Below are 17,708 nucleotides of genomic sequence, written 5' to 3' on the forward strand. Positions count from 1 at the left end.
ATAACAGAAGAATAAAAACTTTATGTAATATTTGTAATGGCCTTATTAATTAATTAATAAGAACCAACTAATACAGCGAATCTATATGTATGTATATTTAACAGACCTTTAAATTGTGTTTCTAAGACACGTCGAATTCTATCTTAAATGATAAATGTGTCGGTATAACAAAGGTTCCTTCCACCATTAGGTGGATTATATCAGCTTTTTATCATGTTTTTGCAAAGCATTTTCTTTCATCCCTAAATGATGTTGGGCTTTCAACTAATTCACAACAAATTGACACACCATATTGAAAACCTTTTTACCTGCCTATAATCAATTTTATTTTCTTAATAAAGCGTTAAACATAGCAACCGTTTCTGTGCACGCCGTTAGAGCCGATAATCGATACTACGATTACTGAAGTTATATGCAGTCACCGCCTTTTTTTCATCTGCAACAGAAGAGTAAAATAAACCGGTGCAAGTTGAATTTTTAACGAGGAACTGCAAAATGTCCAGACAGGTCAAACCAAAACCAACGGAACCCGCGAATTTTGAAGAAGAAACCGAAAACAACCACGACGATGATGATATGTTGCTGCTCAAAGACGTTACCGTCAAATTTCATATACTGAAATCGCAAATAGTAACCCATGCTTATCCGAACATCTACACAATAGAGGAAGTAAAAAGGGACATTTCCAAAAAGTTTCAAACTTCTCCGAAATTTCTCGTTCTAAAACAATCCAACAGTATGAAACCCTTGGAGGAAAATCAACGTTTATTCGACATTTGCGATAATGAGTACGGTGTGGTCGACATGGATTTAGAGCTGTCCGAAAATGCATACGAGCAAAATGTGAAGTTGGAACCGCAGATCTATTACAAGTAAGTAACTTGATTTAAGGAACTGAACCCAATGTTTAAAATTCAATGCTCTTTGTCAACTAGCATGAATTACATGAATTTTTCCTTTTAGCAATATTAACCTACCGGATTTTATTACTGTACGCGTATCCGCTGACGACAAGACGGATGGAAACTCATGTCGTGATTTAGTTGTCGAAATCGAAAATCAAGCCATTATGAAACCTTTTATCGGTGGATACGTCGACAAAGTTACAAGTACTTCTTCTGCTTTTTAACAATACAACCTTCATAGCTTATTATTCCTTTTCAAAGTTTAATTATTTTATAATACCTATTAGCTAGTTCGGTTATAGATGTGTAAAAATTTCTTTGGTGATTTGGTTTCTAAATTCAACCTATTTGCCTTTTCTTTCGCCAATAAAAATACTTTGCCGGCATACAATTTAGAACATCAAAACCACCTGTTCTTCCGCTAGAACTAGGCCATAGACCGAAAAAATAGATGCCATCGCTCAATGGGCTGAAAATACCCTTCCGTTTCCTATGTCGTAAGCGTTCATTGGTGTCCTTTATGTTTTCCAGAAACCGAATATCACGATGCCTTTACACAGACTGGTCCACCATTGGAGCGTATTAAGTATGAAGGTAAGTCCCAAGATGAGCAAATATTATGACGTACAAGAACAATTAATAATCCAATAATAACTCATCGTAAGCGGCGATATTTTCAGATAACATCATTTTATAATGCTTATCCAAACCTAAATTTACTCTCAATAAATAATCATATGCAAAGCATATTTCAATTAACTCTTAGTATAGTATACAAAGCCTTGTTTTTGAACTGTATTTTGGAACAATGCAGTATAACAAAATTCGTATAACGTGCTTTGGCACATATAACAACAGGACCATTTTCAAAATTGTCATGCAAAACGGGCCGAAAAGTCTTATAATTTCATGACACTTTTACGTGAGCACATACAGGGTGTTCAATAAGTTCGAATACACTTTAAAAATGTGTTTGAAAAATGAAAATAAAAGATGTTCTTTTCTGAGTCAATTTTTATTGAAGCAATATTTATTGAGAACCTTGACGACATATTTGGTGGAAGCACCCTCCCACACCCTTTGTGCTTTATGACGAGCTTGAGATGTTTCTCAAAAGAATCACCCGCGGCACGCACCTGGTCCATGGCCATCTCGTCCCAGATCTTGGAAATGAGCTTCTTAAATTGGTCCATAGTGCTCACTTTATGTTCGCTCTGCTTGGCCAGCATGTGCGACCATACATAAAAGTCTAGGGGATTAAGATCCGGAGAGCTGGTAGGCCACAAAGCCTTATCAAAAAAATCAGTCAAATTCTCCCTACACCACGCTTGGACGATATTCTCCGTGTGGGCCGGTGGGCCATCCTGTTGAAAGACGTAATGATCTTTCCCGTAGAGGTCACGAAGTGCCGGAGCCTCAACCTTCTCCAGAAGCTCGGTCTTATAGTACGCGGCGTTGATTTTCACGTTTTTAGCTTAGCTTAGCTTAGCTTAGACTGATTGCATATATCAATGGTTGCACTCAGTGACCTGAACCAGTGAAATTGCACAATGAATCAAGTGAATGAGGTTGGGAGTGACCGATCATCCTCACTGTGCAAAATTCAGTGACTCGATATATAAAGGGTCAATAACTGCGCCGGCCACGTCCTTGGAATCAGATGGGATTGGGGAAGGAGTGTTAGTGTAATCTTTGCTGTTTTTGGGACCGTGTTAACCTCTGCATCCCTGCAAAGATTACAGGAAGGAGTTGCGACTTGTTAGTAAGGCAGGTTTCGTTGGATCGGGATTCACCTTGATAAGTGATGTGATCGTTATTCTTTAAATTTATTTATTTTTTAAAACGATTAGAATTATTACATATTTAAGTATTTTTAAGTCGACAGTCCAGATAAGCCTGTTCAAGATATTTTAGTTTTGCGAACAGATTTATACAAGAGAAATTTTTACGCGGCGTTGATTTTCACGTTTTTCTCGATAAACACCAGTGAAAGCTTCCCACGCTTGGATACGGCCCCCCAAGCCATCACCAACGCGGCGCTCTGGAACCGCGGGATGTTTATGTGGGACGAGGGGATGCTGGCCAACGTCGGCGCCCACAGCCGATCATTTTGTTAATATTTTTTGAAACGTTGGTTCTACAATTGATGAAGGGACGGTAGGGAAAGTAATGAAAATTTGATGGCTGCTGGCGTCCTCGCCGAACGCGGCCACCCGGATCTAGCACGGTCCTTGGCCGAGCCCGTCTCCCGGTACCGACGGATGGTGTTATAAATGAAATTCCGCTTCACCACGTGGGATCTCAACCGCCGAAATATGTCGACGGGTCGCTCATCTCTCGCAAACAACTTTACTACCACGTAACATTGCGCGTCGGTTAGCCTATATATAAGGCTAAATCTGACACAAATACCAATATACAGAATGCATATGATGCGCACTTACACAACGATGAAAAGTTGTATTCGAACTTATTGATACAGGGTGTTATAATGGATTTGTTTTTGGTACTTTAAAAGCCGATTGTAGGCTCTTAATTAACGATATGTTAATTGTAACGATGGAAAGAATTAAGTAAAAACAGTTTCATGAGCACTTTTTTTTGGCATTGTTGATAATAAGTCCCAATCTCGCTATGCTTCCTGGCTCCCTAGCCAGTGTGTGTGTGTCTGTGTGTGTGTGTGTGTGTGTGTGTGTGTGTGTATGTGTGTGTGTGTGTGTGTGTGTGTGTGTGTGTGTGTGTGTGTGTGTGTGTGTGTGTGTGTGTGTGTGTGTGTGTGTGTGTGTGTGTCTGTGTGTGTCTGTGTGTGTCTGTGTGTGTGTGTGTCTGTGTGTGTGTGTGTTTATGTGTGTGTGTCTGTGTGTGTGTCTGTGTGTGTATGTGTGTGTCTGTGTGTGTGTGTGTGTGTGTGTGTGTGTGTGTGTGTGTGTGTGTGTGTGTGTGTGTGTGTGTGTGTGTGTGTGTGTGTGTGTGTGTGTGTGTGTGTGTATGTGTATGTGTGTGTCTGTGCGTGTGTATGTGCGTGTGTGTCATATTTTGGAAAAAACAGCGCTGTTTGGACGATATATTGCAATTTGTTGGTCATGCGTTGGTTTTGTAGGTCGAATTATACCCAAGGAACAAAACGGCAGCAGTTAAAAGAGCAGGTGTGGAATAAGAGTTGCGTGGTAGCATCCAGTGCTGAATAAGCGAATTTGCTGAAGTGCGTGTTGTTTAAACGTTATATCCCACATTTTTCCTAGCTTTTAATCAACATCTACATGTTGTTATTTAAGTGTGGAACGAGAGTCGAATAGGCATTGTGCAAACGTATCAGCAGCACAGCTAAGAGCAGGTGTGGAATACCGGTCGCTTAAAAGCTACCGTATCAGCTAAGAGCAATTGTGGAGAAAAAGTGGAATTAGAGTGGAATAAGCATTGTGCAAACGTTTCAGCAGTATTACAGAAAGCACATGTGGAATAGTAGTGGAATAAGGATGGAATAAACGTGGCGCAAACGTATCAGCAGCATTGCTGACAGCACGTGCAGAATAAAAGTGGAATAAATGTTACGCAAACGAATCAGCAGCATTGCTGAGAGCAACTGTGGAATAGTGATGGAATAAGGGTCGAATGATAGTTGCGCAAACGTATCTGCTGCATTGTTGAGAGCAAGTGTGAAATATGTGTCGATTAATCGTCGTACAAACGTATCAGTAGCACCACCAAGAGCAGGTGTGGAATAAATAGTGCTTGATGGCAGCCAATAACACCAATAACTTGAATGACACTTTATACTTTACACTTTATAATTTATATAAATAAATTTATATTAGGTACACTTTATTTCTTTTTTTTACAGATTAAGAATAGAAAAAATTTTCATCACCACTTTTAGCAGACAAGTCTTTGCTGGTCGTGGCAATCCTTTTATTTGTTGTTGTCTGGACGGTATGTATCTTCTCCCTCGGCGTGTCGTTATCCCTCGTCCAAGGCAACCAGCTCTGCTTGACGCTTTGCGAGTTACTCACAATAGATTTGCTCAGCGAGATGAATTGCGTCGGGCTAAAGCCACCAGAATTGTTATGGTCGGGTGGCATAGTGGCGATACCACCACTGCTGGTAGCACCGTACCGTAATCGCGTGATCAGCTCCCGCTGCCGGTGCGCAAAAAAACCACTTCTGCTCTTGCCATCAACCGCTGCTTTTTGTTTCTTAGATGAAAAAAACTAAATCCGATCCGATGACAAATATACGTAGCGTTTAGCTCAGGAAGCAGTACTATCTGCGTAAACTAATGACGGGGTGACAAAAGTACTATTCCTCTGCGGTACTGGCACGAACCACTTCTGCTGTTAACTAATCACTACTGCTGCTAACTAATAACATCACTGCTAACTAACTGAACAATCGCACACAATGTTCGCAGCTAGCCGAAAGTTCTGGATTTCCAGTTTCCAGTGAATTTCACTCAGTAGTACCGCTCACCGTCGTCAATATTCAAGAGAAAAAAAACTTTGCGTTGTGAGTGTGTTATGTTGCTGGTATTGCTGGTGGTACAAGCGAAATACTTTAGCACACATAGTTTATTAAATGTTTAACATGTGCAGAATAAATACTTCTAAAGCAATCTTGTACAGCAGATGCCAAACATGATTTAAGAAACTACTTTTCAGCACTTAAATGTATTTTAGCCCATTTTTGTTCCATGCTTGACAAACTTAAACTGGTAAATACACATCGGCTAAAAACTCGGCGCCTGTCATCTGTCAGATTATCTCAGATGTGTTCGTCGATGGCTTCCGATCGTCAGGATGTAAGTTCGAGTCCGGATGAATGAAAAAAGTAAATGGCAGGCTTGATAAATTTTGAGTCAACCAACGATTTCCTACTAAGTCTCTCATTAAATTATAAAAATACGAATACAAAAGTGAACATGAAAATAACGAAACCCACAAAATGAAATAACAGTAGCTACTTCCTGCATATTTTATTCTTTTTGCTTGTCTAAATATTGAACTGCTGTGGAATAAACGTAGCTTCAGTGTCATTAGCAGCAGTTTAATAAACATCTCTATGCGTACTGAATAAACGTTTTACTATACGTTGATTAACAGTCATACAAACGCATCTTCCACGTCCATATTCAGCACTGTGCTGTTTAAATTCTCCAAAACCAACTGTATAAGCATTGAACAGAGGTGTTTAGATATACTTTAAAAGCAGCTATACAGCATGTGCTGAATAAAAGCTGTCGGTGAAACGTTTAATAAGCAAAAATTGTTCCTTGGGTAGTGCCCTTAGCCTAGTAGATACGGTAATTAAATTAAGTATCTGTAACAGAATCTACTGCACGGAGCTCCCTTCTGTGTGATAAAATGTAGGCACATTTTTAACATGTTTTTCTAATTCAATAAGGGATCAACAGTCGTGACACCCAAACGGTGAAAGAAAGAAATATTGAAATCGAAACACCTAGCGATCGAGCCACCGTGAGCTATGGAGATGCAACTGAATTGTCCTACGCATCCAAGTATATGGATAAAGTAATCGTGGCCCAAAGCTACGAAAGCTTTGACGACATGACAAAACGTATTGATCCCATCGGCAAAATAACCCTAATACAGCGTAACTTCCGACGATATATGTGGCAAAAATTAATTAAAGAAAGCGCTGCAGAATGGAGGTAATTGATTCTTGACTTGAAGTAAAACATAATCTAAATACAGTTTTTCCTCGAAGACATTTGCAGAAAGAACAGAAACGGCGTGAAGGTAAACGTTCTAAAGCGCAACAGGATGAATATCGAAAAGAGTGCATTGTAAAAACTTTTCCCAAAACTAAGCAAGACTTTGATGCGCTGTACGCTCAAGTGCAAATGTGGAAAGAAAACGAGCTCAAGCAAATTAGTGAGAAATATTCAGGAGCCCCTAAGATCGCGGAAATGAACATGTTACTAGACAAAGAAGTTCAGTTGCTAAACGGCATCGAGCGACAGCGTCAGATTCTGCAGCAGGAGGCCAAGAAAGTGCTAGATGAGCAAACGTTGAAAAAACTAAGCGAACCTGTAAAATGGGTTGGATACAATAGTAATTGATCTTAGCATAAAAATAATACAGATTTTTTTTTCTTATTCTTCTTATTTGTATTTCTATTTCTACAGGTCTCGTCATTCAGATGGATACATTAAGAAATCAAAGAGCTCGGTATTTGTCTCAATACTACCGAAAACTAGCGGACGAACCGCTTGGTGCCCATGGGCGAATGACATTACTCAACCGTATTTCAGATGTTATTGCCAAAGAAATTCATCCAGCAATTAATGAGGTAATTGCAATGTTAGAACCGTTAGAACTCAATAACTACCTCTAACGAAAAGCTCTTTTATTGTTAACATTAGGAATTGAGCTTGCTGACGTTTGCCGCACGCACACATCGACGCGCGATTTGTTGTTGCTGTTGTTAGATTTTACATTGATTTTACACGTTTGTTTTTGTTTTCCCCCAGTTATACCCCGGTAAAAAAACATACGTTTGAGTGATAAACGATAAGTTTTTGTAGCCTTTTGCACTGGGATTAGCAAGCTCTATGATCTTAACCGCCCAGTTAGCTTCGAGGTACGATGCTAGTCTAACAAGCCAGTCGTCGTATGTTCGAATCTCGGCTAGGCGGTGCTTGCTAGATAAAATCAGTAGGATCGTTACACTGGCTCCGTAATTTTCGTGTACTCTAAACAGCCGGCTGCGAAGTCTGTCGATAAAGAAGGGTAATGTCTAATGACGGTTTAAGCCCACGGCTTTTTTTTAGGAATGATCTTTCGTTGACCCACCGCTGGCAGATTCCGGTAGCTGCACGGAAAGACAATTTATGACTCTAATAAAAACTAGGCATGAGCCACCAGAAATTTGCACTTGTTTAAAACCAATGTGGTAGCCAAACCAATTGAGTAAAGTGCCCCTAAGTCTAACAGGTTAGGGATAGACCATCAATCTGATTGATGATTTCAACATGCAACATAGTGCAACATAGTAGTAACCTGAGATACTAACAAAAGTAATTGTCACGTAGAGGAAGATTGTAAGTAACAATGGAAATACGTATCTACGAAATATTTGTGCAAGTGACGTAAGACGCAGTCCTACGTCAAAAAATTCTTTTACTCATATTTGAGTTTCACTAAGGCTGTGAACCATTTCGCGAAATTTTTAACTTTTAGGTTAAAATTTGACAGTTCGATGGTTATTTCTCCTTGAGTGGTTAAAATCAGTTCAGGCTGTGAACCATTTCACGAAACATTTAACTTTTTAATTAAAATTTGACAGTTCGATAGTTATTTCTCCTCGAGTGGTTAAAATCAGTTCAGAATGCGAACCATTTCATATTTGACAGATTGATAGTTGTTTACTCAATGGGAGCATATATAAGATGAGGATGAAAATATGTTTCTATAACAGCGAATTTATTTATTCAGTCCAGGTTGGAATTGAATGAATTTTTGGTGTGCATTTGCTATTTGATAGATAAAATTTATCTCATTTCATTTCGAGTTGAATAAACAAATTTGTTATATGTTAAACATCCGTACATTGGTGAAAAAAAATTCAAGGAAAAATCAGTGAAACACATCGAAGCTCTTTCCTCCACCCGTGGGCCGTGGCATATCTCATTGGCTCTCAGAAGCGAACGATCGAACTGTCAAAACTAACCATGCTCCCAAGCTGGGTTATTTTCGACAGAAGGCAAAAAACCATCAAACTGTCACATTTTAACCAAAAAGTTAAAAATTTCGCGAAATAGTTCACAGCCTAAGACGCTCTGCAATAACTTTTGGAAATTGCTAATTGTCCACCTTTTGTATTTACGGAACAGTTCCGGTTCACTTCCGTTGGTCCACAAGGAATGCAATTGTGGGGGTAGCGTGATTTATGTATACTTCCATTTGATTTTGCCGAAAATGTCCTAAATAGAGTACGCGTAACGCCTGTCCAAAATAGATAAATCACCCTAAGTGTACACTCTTAAATGAGTTTACCCGTAAATTGGTTGAATTTAGCTAAAACTTGGTTAAAACTACTCAATATGCCCTTAAAGTGTACAAACTCAAATTTTGAGTAGTTTTTCGACCAATAATTGATAGTAAGAACTTAAAAGTGTGTTATTTGTCACAGAAAATAATTCAATTATCAGTAGCAAGTAGCCGAAATTGGTTGAATTTTTACCCAAAATTTGGCTTTGTACACTTTAAGGGCATTTTGAGTAGTTTCAACCAAGTTTTAGCTAAATGCGACTATTTACAGGTGGAATCTTTTAAGAGTGTACACTTAGGGTGATTTATCTATTTTGGACAGGTGTTACGCGTACTCTATTTAGGACATTTACAAAATACCGCATGCGTATCGTCTGTCCAAAAGACATAAATCACCCTAAAACAGAAAATCAAGTTCTAAACACGGAATTTAGCACCAAAGCTTTACTTTTCTTTAAGTGCTGCATACATAATACTTTTAAATTTTACTTGGCTGAGTCATACAGTCAAATGAATAAAAATAAATAGAATCGATGCACAAAGAGCGTGACGGCCGTGTCTACCAACATAGGGTGATTTATGTATTTTGGACAAGCGTTACGCGTACGCTAATTTGGACACCTCCATTTAATTTTGCCGTAAATGTCCAAAATAGAGTACGCGTAACGCCTATCCAACATAGTTAAGTCACCCTAACGGCTACATGTTCATCGGACGTACCACCGCCAGTCTTTTTGTAATTCAGCAAAAAAATACCAGAGTGGGGATACATTGAAGAAAGTCTTTCGTGAAAGTCCTTCGTGAAAGGAGTAAGAGACCGCATTTTGCAGTGACTACCGTTCACAACTGACTGATCATCCCAGGGAAACTGTCAACCGATTTCCGGCGACTGCCACCGAATCCCAATGCCAATAAATTCCATGGTCCTAGAGCAGCGGTTCCCAAATGGGGGTTCGCCAAAACTTTAGTTCGCTGCAGAACAGTATAGGGAAATCCGTCAGGGGGTACGCGAACCGAAAAAAGGTTGGGAACCGCTGTCCTAGAGGATTTATTGACTATATAACATACATGCTATCTGAATGTTAGCTTTGTATCAAAGATTACACCTAGGTCTTTGATACGATCGACCCGCTCGATAGTGCTCGATAGCAGCGCGTAGTTGAAAATAACATCTTTTTTACGTTAGAAGGATATTACAGAGCACTTTGAGGATTTACTACCATTCTGTTTAAGGCACACCAAATAGGGCGAACTGGCGTTGGAGAGCGAGGCAGTCTTCAGTTGAGCGGATACGGGATGATACATGTGGATTGGCATTTTGGTTCCTTTTAATTTAATTTAACTTAAGTTTAGTTTCAACTCCAGAAACTAACAATGCTGGGTATCAAATCTACTAATAGACAGCATCTCTTACCTTCATCTAGCTTGAATCATTATTAGAGCGGGAACGACAGCTACTAATCAATAATGTTGCCGACACGGGACTAGATTTGCTGAGAAAACGCCAACTTACGCTCTTGATGGATATAATCGCTTTTGATAAAGACGGAGGATCACGTATAAGTATGTATCATTGCTATGACAAATTTATAGGGTAATATAGCAAAAATATCCGATTATTCAGAATAGTAGCCTAAGTACGACGACAAGTGCAGAAATGCTAACAAAACTTTAAATTCTATTGTTTTGGTACCTTCAGCGCACTTCTTGGTAAAGGTAAAGTCCGGACACGAAAAATTCTGCCATTTATTAATTTTATAAGTAAAATATTTCTAAATTCCGCTAAATTGCGTCTAGAATGTATAGAATAACAAAAGTCGATGTGAAAATAAGTTCACTTTCTTACATCGTAGCGTCACCAATACAAGCGCCTCGCCTGAGCTCCACTAGAACCTTCTGATGACCGCTATAGAACTGCCCTCCTACCAAGTGGCTCACTCTTCAGAAGGTTATTATAACCTTTAGGCCATAAGCTCAAGTAGCCTTATTACGCTCTGCAGAAATTAAACTGATTGTTTTCCACTGGTTGGCAGCGACCGCCGTAGCACCTAAGATTTATTCAAGTGGAGAACTTTTGCTTGGATGTCTCCCATGTCTGTTCTCTGTGATTCAACGACGCATTTAATAATAGGAAATAGGGCCTTTTTTGCCCTCCGCAAGACATTCCGTTCAAGCAGCATACATCGCTGTACGAAGCCATAAAGCTGAACTGTTTAAAATCGCGATCTAAAATGAATACTGCTAACTGAGATAAATTCTAGGTTAATTATTGAAATGAAAAATTCGGAAGGCCATGAATAATTATCTTAGCCGAATAAATCACCTGAATCACAAGCAGAAAATGTATTAATACTGTCAATTTTTCCCTATTTTTTTTCAGAACCAAATACACGTTTATGTAAAAAATGTAGTAAAGTTCGTCCAATAGCTAAGTTTCCACTAGACACACGACAAACATCGGCAACTGTTTGTGATCGATGCACTGCCCTTCAAGGCCCTGCGGTGGACATTGCTATCTACCGATCTATCCTACGTTCAATTCGACGAGATGAGAAAAAACGCGGAGCGTTATCCTCATTTGCCTTTATTATACAGGATAACGACATTAAGTATCTAGTTGAGAACATTTGGCATGGCCATTCGGTTATATCAAACGAAACAAATCGTTCAGAACTTCGACTACCGCGCTGGAATTTCGCCAATGATTGGGCACCGTGGAACTGCATATGTGTAACCGAATCTGAGTCGCGAGCCCATCTGAAAATAGTAAATCTCGACTTATATTATGAGGCAAGCATAATCAAGGACATTAAAAATAAGCACGCCCTTTCAAAATCTGCATTTAAGCAACTACGTGAAATTGACCAAGTCTTTGTCGAATCAGGATCTTGGTGGCAAGTTGGTCTAGATGGTAAGAGCATAAATTTTATAAAATAAACATAAACTGCGATCCACGTGTATTAGAATTTCTATATTTTGGTAAAAGAATCAACTAAGCTCTCTGACTAACGAGGGATTTGAACCGTTTCTGGAGATACTCTACTCGTTTTAGTAGTTTGTCACTGGTATTGAACTCGTTGTAAGGAATTGACAGCACCGTGTAGCCGCTTTTCTCCAGTAATCGACAAGCAAGAATTTGAACCCCATTTAAGGACGGGTGCGGCCCCTGGCACATGTCGTGGTAATCATGCACAAGTAAAGCAATCCTACAAATACATATATTAATATCGAAACAATCAAATCAGACACAAACCAAATAAGTACCGTTTTGCATCCGCATGTTCTCTGTCAACCGCCAGCGGTAAGCATTTCGAATCCAACACACATTCTGCGTCTGTAAAAATGCATTTTTGTTCAAATTTTATAAACTAAGCAATTGAAAAAAATGGAAAAATAGTTAAATATTCTATCTCACAAATTTTGCACGTTCTTAACTGCCGCTACTCGCATAATAGTCCCATTTTCAATGGAGTTTCATATATAAATGGGACTGTTTGCGATTAGGGGCAGCTAAGCACTTAAGGTAAACAAGAAAATTTAAGACTAATTTACTGTCAACGTTGACTATTTCCACAACCCTATGCAATTCCCCTGCTATTTCCAACCAGTGCTCAGTGTATTAATGTCTTTTAACCCGTTGGCAGCGAAATTAATTTTATTTAATAATTTAATTGTTTAATAATTATTGATTTAAAATTAGTAATATAAATGTAAATAACAGATATATTAGTATCATTTTTATGTTATAGCTAATTTTATTTACTCACCAACAGCAAATCCCATCGTTGTTCTTTGATTAATACGGACATGGTTTTCCGATGGAACAAGACTTTTAAGTGCATCCAACATACCGGCAACAAGCACACGTTTGCTCTTCGAATACTCTATGGGAACAAACAGCTTAGGGTCATTCGGATCCAATATGCTAACAGCTGAATCACTTTTCGCAATATTGCAAGCAATAGCGTTGAGGTTCAGAAGCTTCATTTTGATAGCCGGGGTTAGCTCGCCACCCCTTTCCTTTTCCAAACCAGATATGAAACTCTCATTTAGCACAGAAGCCAACTGCTGTTGTGAAACGCAATTCAGCACTCCCAGCGACCAGACCGTATTCAGCCAGTCGACCGATTTGATGAAATCGCTTTCCATTAGTTGATTGATTAATTTTTCCCTAATATTTTCCATGTTGTTTGGTTCATAATTCAATGTTGCCAGAGACAACAAGAATGTGCCCACGTGGGTGGGTTTACAAACATCACTGTTTGAAACAATCCAATCCGAAAGCACATCCAATGTTGCCGTATCTCTATACCGCAGTAGACTTAAACTGGTTAAAATAGAACCCACGGATCCAGGCTTGTCTTTGTTTTCTACTAAACCACCTTCGACGTCAGTACAAATTTTAGCAGCCAATACCGGGTCGCGAAAATTTAAGCTAGCCATGGCGTACAGCAAATCACCACACTCTTTCAAATTAATATGACTGGGAGAGCTACTAATATTGAACGCGAGTGATCGAAGCAAAGGTGTACTCCTTTTCTTTTTTTGTGCCAAAGAAGTCATAACCTTTATCATTTGTGACATTGTCAAACCTGCAATGAGCTTGGCTGCCTCATCGTTCGCAGTAACGCCCAAAACCGTTTGCAGATCGTCGACATGCAAAGCGGATCCGGTCGCTCGACTAGCCGGAAGCGACAGCTTGTTTGAAGGGTTGTTGTTTCGATTATTGGTCCTTCCTAGTACGCTGCATAATTGAATGAATCGAGGATCATTTTCAAATTCTGACAATTTCACCTTTTTTATAGAGCTCCATTCTGCCAATATCGAAACAATCTGCAAATAATAATCAGTAAGTCATATACCACTTACAAAATAATATACATCCTTTTCCTGTATTCCGACGGATATGTTTTTTGAACAAAAGTGGATGGCATTCTCCATTCCGCCAGTAAAATCAAAAGGGGCAAAACATCCCGTTCGAAATAAGTCTAACAAAACGAAGATTCATCGGAAAACAGAAGCTGATAAATTACCTTTAAAGCTTGTTTGCGAGATATTTTTGCTTCGCTTGGAATTGCCAGAAGATCATTCACTGTACTAGCTTTGAAGATTTTCTCCTCAATTCCATTCAAAATCCCCGATCTGGTCTTATCGGCTGATCGATTTTCATGCAACAATGAGGCAAAAGCAGCAGCGACTATAGGATCTGAAAGAGATACGCTGTTAAGTCTGCAACTGGTAGTTTAATATCGGATATTAACTTTTAGCTACGTGATGATTGCCCAATGACCTCGTCTGTTGGGTTTCCCGCAAGCCGGTCTCAGACTTTTTGTCGTTTTCGGGTTTGCCTTCGTCCGGTGTTACGTGAGAAGCAAAAGGAGCTACAGGAGCACTAAAGTTTCGCTTTAATATGCGAAAACCAATGCTTCGACTGAATCTGTACAAGCTTAACATCTGAACCAGAAAAAAAATTATAAACAAAATACCCCTATTTATGTAACATAACCCTTCGACAAATTGTCCACAATTTCTAATTATGTTGAATACTCACGTTGATGATATACAGATAGTACTAGTACAATGGGAGATCTTCTTTTAAGTATTAGGCAAAGCAATTACGGCAATACATCAAATCCTGCTAAACTATTAAAAAAATACAGTACTTCCATTACTTGACATGCCTTACATTTTGTGTGATCAAAAAGCAAGGCGCAATGGTTCAAAAAGGAATTTAAACTGAAACGAAACGTCAAAAATAAACGATGAATTCTCGCGTGACTTTTCAAAAGGACCAAAGTATTTTCAGTTTCAAGGGGTTTCCAACAGCAATGATTACTACGCCCCTTTGAAAAAAGTTACTTTTGATTATTTTACTGATTACCACGATTACCACTGATTACCAGTAATCAATTCGCTATGACGGCGCCGCAGTGAAGACACCTACATTATAGCGAATTTGTTGATTCAAACCGGGTTGGAACTGGATGAATTTTATCTGTCAGAATCCGGTTTTAACCCGGATTGAATAAACAAATTGGCTATTAGTTTCGAGTTTGCGTGAAGCAGAATAGTGATTTGTTAGAATGTAAAAGACAGAATATTTATCAATCGACATGAAGACTCAACAAAATTTTGATTGCGGGTATATCATTTTATTTTTCGTATATCATTTTAAATAACAATTTTTCGTCGGTCGGTAGAATAAGTAATACATGCCTAAAATTCTACTAATTCTAAAATAATAAATTAACAACGATCAATCACATCACTTATCAAGGTGAATCCTGATCCAACGAAACCTACCTTACTAACAACACAATTCCTTCCTTTAATCTTTGTAAGAATGCAGAGGTTAACACGGTCCTTAAAACAACAGAGATTATACTAACATTCCTTCCCTAATCGCACCTGATTGCAAGGACGTGGCTGACGCAGTTATTGATCCTTTAAATAACGAGTCACTGAATTTTACACAGTGAGAATGGTCGGTCACTCCCAACCCCATTCATTTGATTCATTGTGCAATTTCACTGACTCGAGTCAATCACTGAGTGCAACCATTGATATGTGCAATCAGTCTAAGCTAAGCTAAGCTATATGTTCTTATATAGCGTGAAATATAACTTTTTCGTTTAGATATGATTTCGTATATCTCAGTTGCAATCGAGATATACAAACCAAATGGTTTACTGGGAGGCACAAACATCATTTGTACCGCCATGAATAATATTTATGACCCCTTTAAAAGTATGTCCAAGAGCACATAATTTTCGACTATCGACCTTTTCGCGTGCCTCATGGTGGCTAGTTAAAGCCCTATCCACCTTTTCGCGTGCTTAATGACGGCTAGTGGGTACACTTTTCGACAACGTTTATTTGCTTTTGGGAACCCCGCTCACGTACGCTTGAAAGTTCTACCACAGAGAACAAAGACCCATTCAGGAACAAATTTTTCACGAATTCTTGGATAAAATTTCAAATTGAAATCACCTAATATGCTAGCGTCACCACCACTATAGTTTCCCAACTAAATGATTCTTTTGATTTGCACACTGACAACCTTTGGGTCCACTGGCGCTAGTATATATGGACTATAAGCGTTATGCTAGTGCCAGAAAGTAACTTTTGTGAGTTTGGTGTAGAATTTTATGCGTCATAACTATACTTTCCCAACTAATTTGACATAAGTTTTATCCAAGTGGGGATCTTTAGCTTGGATGTCTGTTCTCTGTGGTTCTACAATAACAATTAAGGCTGGAAATATCAACTTGACGTGAATAAAGCCATGCTAACGATTCTCGAAAGCTGTGCCCACTAGCCGCCATTACGCACGCGAAAAGGTCGATAAAAATATCATGGTTCTCGTTTTAGTGTAGTCTTAACTTTCGCCTTTATTTTAGTAAATATAGACCTTTCCGGTAATGTGTGTATTGGTGCTTGAAAATGAGGCAAACAACAACAGTAAACAAAAGAGATGCATTCCTTTGTCACCAAGGTACAGAATGATTTTCGTCTTCCGCTGGCTTAAATACCAGCAAATTTTCAAAATATGTGCTTGAATTTAGAACAGGATGAAAAATTTGAGCGAAATATGTGCTCTGCAGTGTGGCAAACGGAGCAATACGACTAGTAATCGCTATTTTTCGGTTTGTTCCTCCAGCATCAGCTGCTCCCCAAAATGAGGTAAACATCATGTATATACACGCGTATTTCGTGTTCGCTAGTGTGGGTGCTTGAGCTGTCAGAAAGCTCTATAGTTCAGAAAAATACTTTTACTTGCACGTTCACGTTTTTAAAAAAATCTGGCAGCTATGCAGCAGTATCTTTCTTGAAAAGAGCTGCCAGATGTGAAGACATGTCTTCATTTTGAAGACATTTTTGTTACAAAGAAGACTTTTATTTTGAAATGTCTTCACTTGAAGACATATCTCGCGTCACTTTTCATTTCGTCCAATGTAACAAATGTAAACAAATCCGGTTTATCACAACAAATTATTGCTCTTTTTAAACTCTATGTTATACAAAAACACCTGCCCAAATAGAATTATTTTGAGGTGAAAAAATTAGCATTATCAAAATGTCCAATGTGCACATTCGAATTACGAATGACTGACTGTTACTTCGGTCGTTCTCATCTGATGTCCAAAGTGCAAAAAAATCAAAACAAACCCAATCCACAGATAAACAGACATAACACTCGTTTTCCATTCATCGTACCGATTAAACCGTCATTTCAAATTTAGGCTTAGTTGGGAATGTCTCCGTTTTGGTCAAAGTGGCGCTTTTTGACGAGAGAAGGGAAATTCCCCATAAAAAATACTTGCTACTTCGAGGGATACCCATATTGCTATTTGATATTTGGGAATGTCGATCATAGATGGCGCTAGTGTTCAGGCTAAATGTGAGTTACGATAATTTTTGTTGGTTTTTCTTCCAAGAGTTATGTCTGTTTGTCTGTGCCCAATCTGTACATTGGACGTTTAGCAAGTGAAAGTTTTTTTTCGCATTATTTATGCATTTTAAGTGAAACAAGCGGTCTAATATTGAAAAATAACCTCGAAAATAGCGTAGCACGGCAACGCACGTATTTTACGGTGATCTCGCTTAATTTATGTGCAAGAGCCTGGAAAAATAAAACCGTCCCAAGTACAGCATGAGATGGTAAACAGTCCAATGTAACTTTTTCCATAATAAACCAAAACTGCTTAGTTTTAATTAGATTTTTAAAATCTCCGTTAAATATTGAATGTTATTATTCATCAACCACGTTGAGTGAATGACTGAAAATTATTTCATT

At 38.7% G+C, this 17,708-nt stretch overlaps 2 protein-coding genes across 2 annotated transcripts; one reads left to right on the forward strand and one right to left on the reverse strand.

Moving 5' to 3' along the window:
• Positions 1-591: 591 nt before the first annotated feature.
• LOC128745658 (IQ and ubiquitin-like domain-containing protein) lies at positions 592-11,848 on the forward strand. Its single transcript, XM_053842736.1, has 8 exons — positions 592-872; positions 964-1,109; positions 1,437-1,499; positions 6,303-6,570; positions 6,627-6,973; positions 7,048-7,211; positions 10,336-10,474; positions 11,292-11,848. Exons 1-8 carry the CDS (start codon positions 739-741, stop codon positions 11,846-11,848), a joined length of 1,818 nt encoding a protein of 605 aa, XP_053698711.1. The 5' UTR covers positions 592-738.
• A 16-nt stretch (positions 11,849-11,864) lies between these two features.
• Positions 11,865-14,613, reverse strand: LOC128743009 (FAST kinase domain-containing protein 4). Its single transcript, XM_053839513.1, has 6 exons — positions 14,463-14,613; positions 14,173-14,365; positions 13,945-14,117; positions 12,679-13,744; positions 12,176-12,245; positions 11,865-12,117 (listed from the first exon to the last, which is right to left on the reverse strand). Exons 2-6 carry the CDS (start codon positions 14,363-14,365, stop codon positions 11,904-11,906), a joined length of 1,716 nt encoding a protein of 571 aa, XP_053695488.1. The 5' UTR covers positions 14,463-14,613; the 3' UTR covers positions 11,865-11,903.
• Positions 14,614-17,708: the final 3,095 nt, after the last annotated feature.

The sequence above is a fragment of the Sabethes cyaneus genome, chromosome 1 (genome assembly GCF_943734655.1).
Source record: "Sabethes cyaneus chromosome 1, idSabCyanKW18_F2, whole genome shotgun sequence".
Taxonomy (NCBI): Eukaryota; Metazoa; Arthropoda; class Insecta; order Diptera; family Culicidae; genus Sabethes; species Sabethes cyaneus.

Bases quoted from the DNA above. Each gene is read 5' to 3' on its own strand.
- LOC128745658 (XM_053842736.1), top strand. From the start codon at position 739: ATGAAACCCTTGGAGGAAAATCAACGTTTATTCGACATTTGCGATAAT. The intron at 6,571-6,626 runs GTAATTGATTCT...TTTTCCTCGAAG, and splicing joins GAAAGCGCTGCAGAATGGAG to ACATTTGCAGAAAGAACAGA. The intron at 7,212-10,335 runs GTAATTGCAATG...ACCTTCATCTAG, and splicing joins TTCATCCAGCAATTAATGAG to CTTGAATCATTATTAGAGCG.
- LOC128743009 (XM_053839513.1), bottom strand. From the start codon at position 14,365: ATGTTAAGCTTGTACAGATTCAGTCGAAGCATTGGTTTTCGCATATTA. The intron at 14,118-14,172 runs GTTAATATCCGA...TATCTCTTTCAG, and splicing joins CAATCATCACGTAGCTAAAA to ATCCTATAGTCGCTGCTGCT. The intron at 12,246-12,678 runs GTGAGTAAATAA...GCATTTTTACAG, and splicing joins AACGATGGGATTTGCTGTTG to ACGCAGAATGTGTGTTGGAT.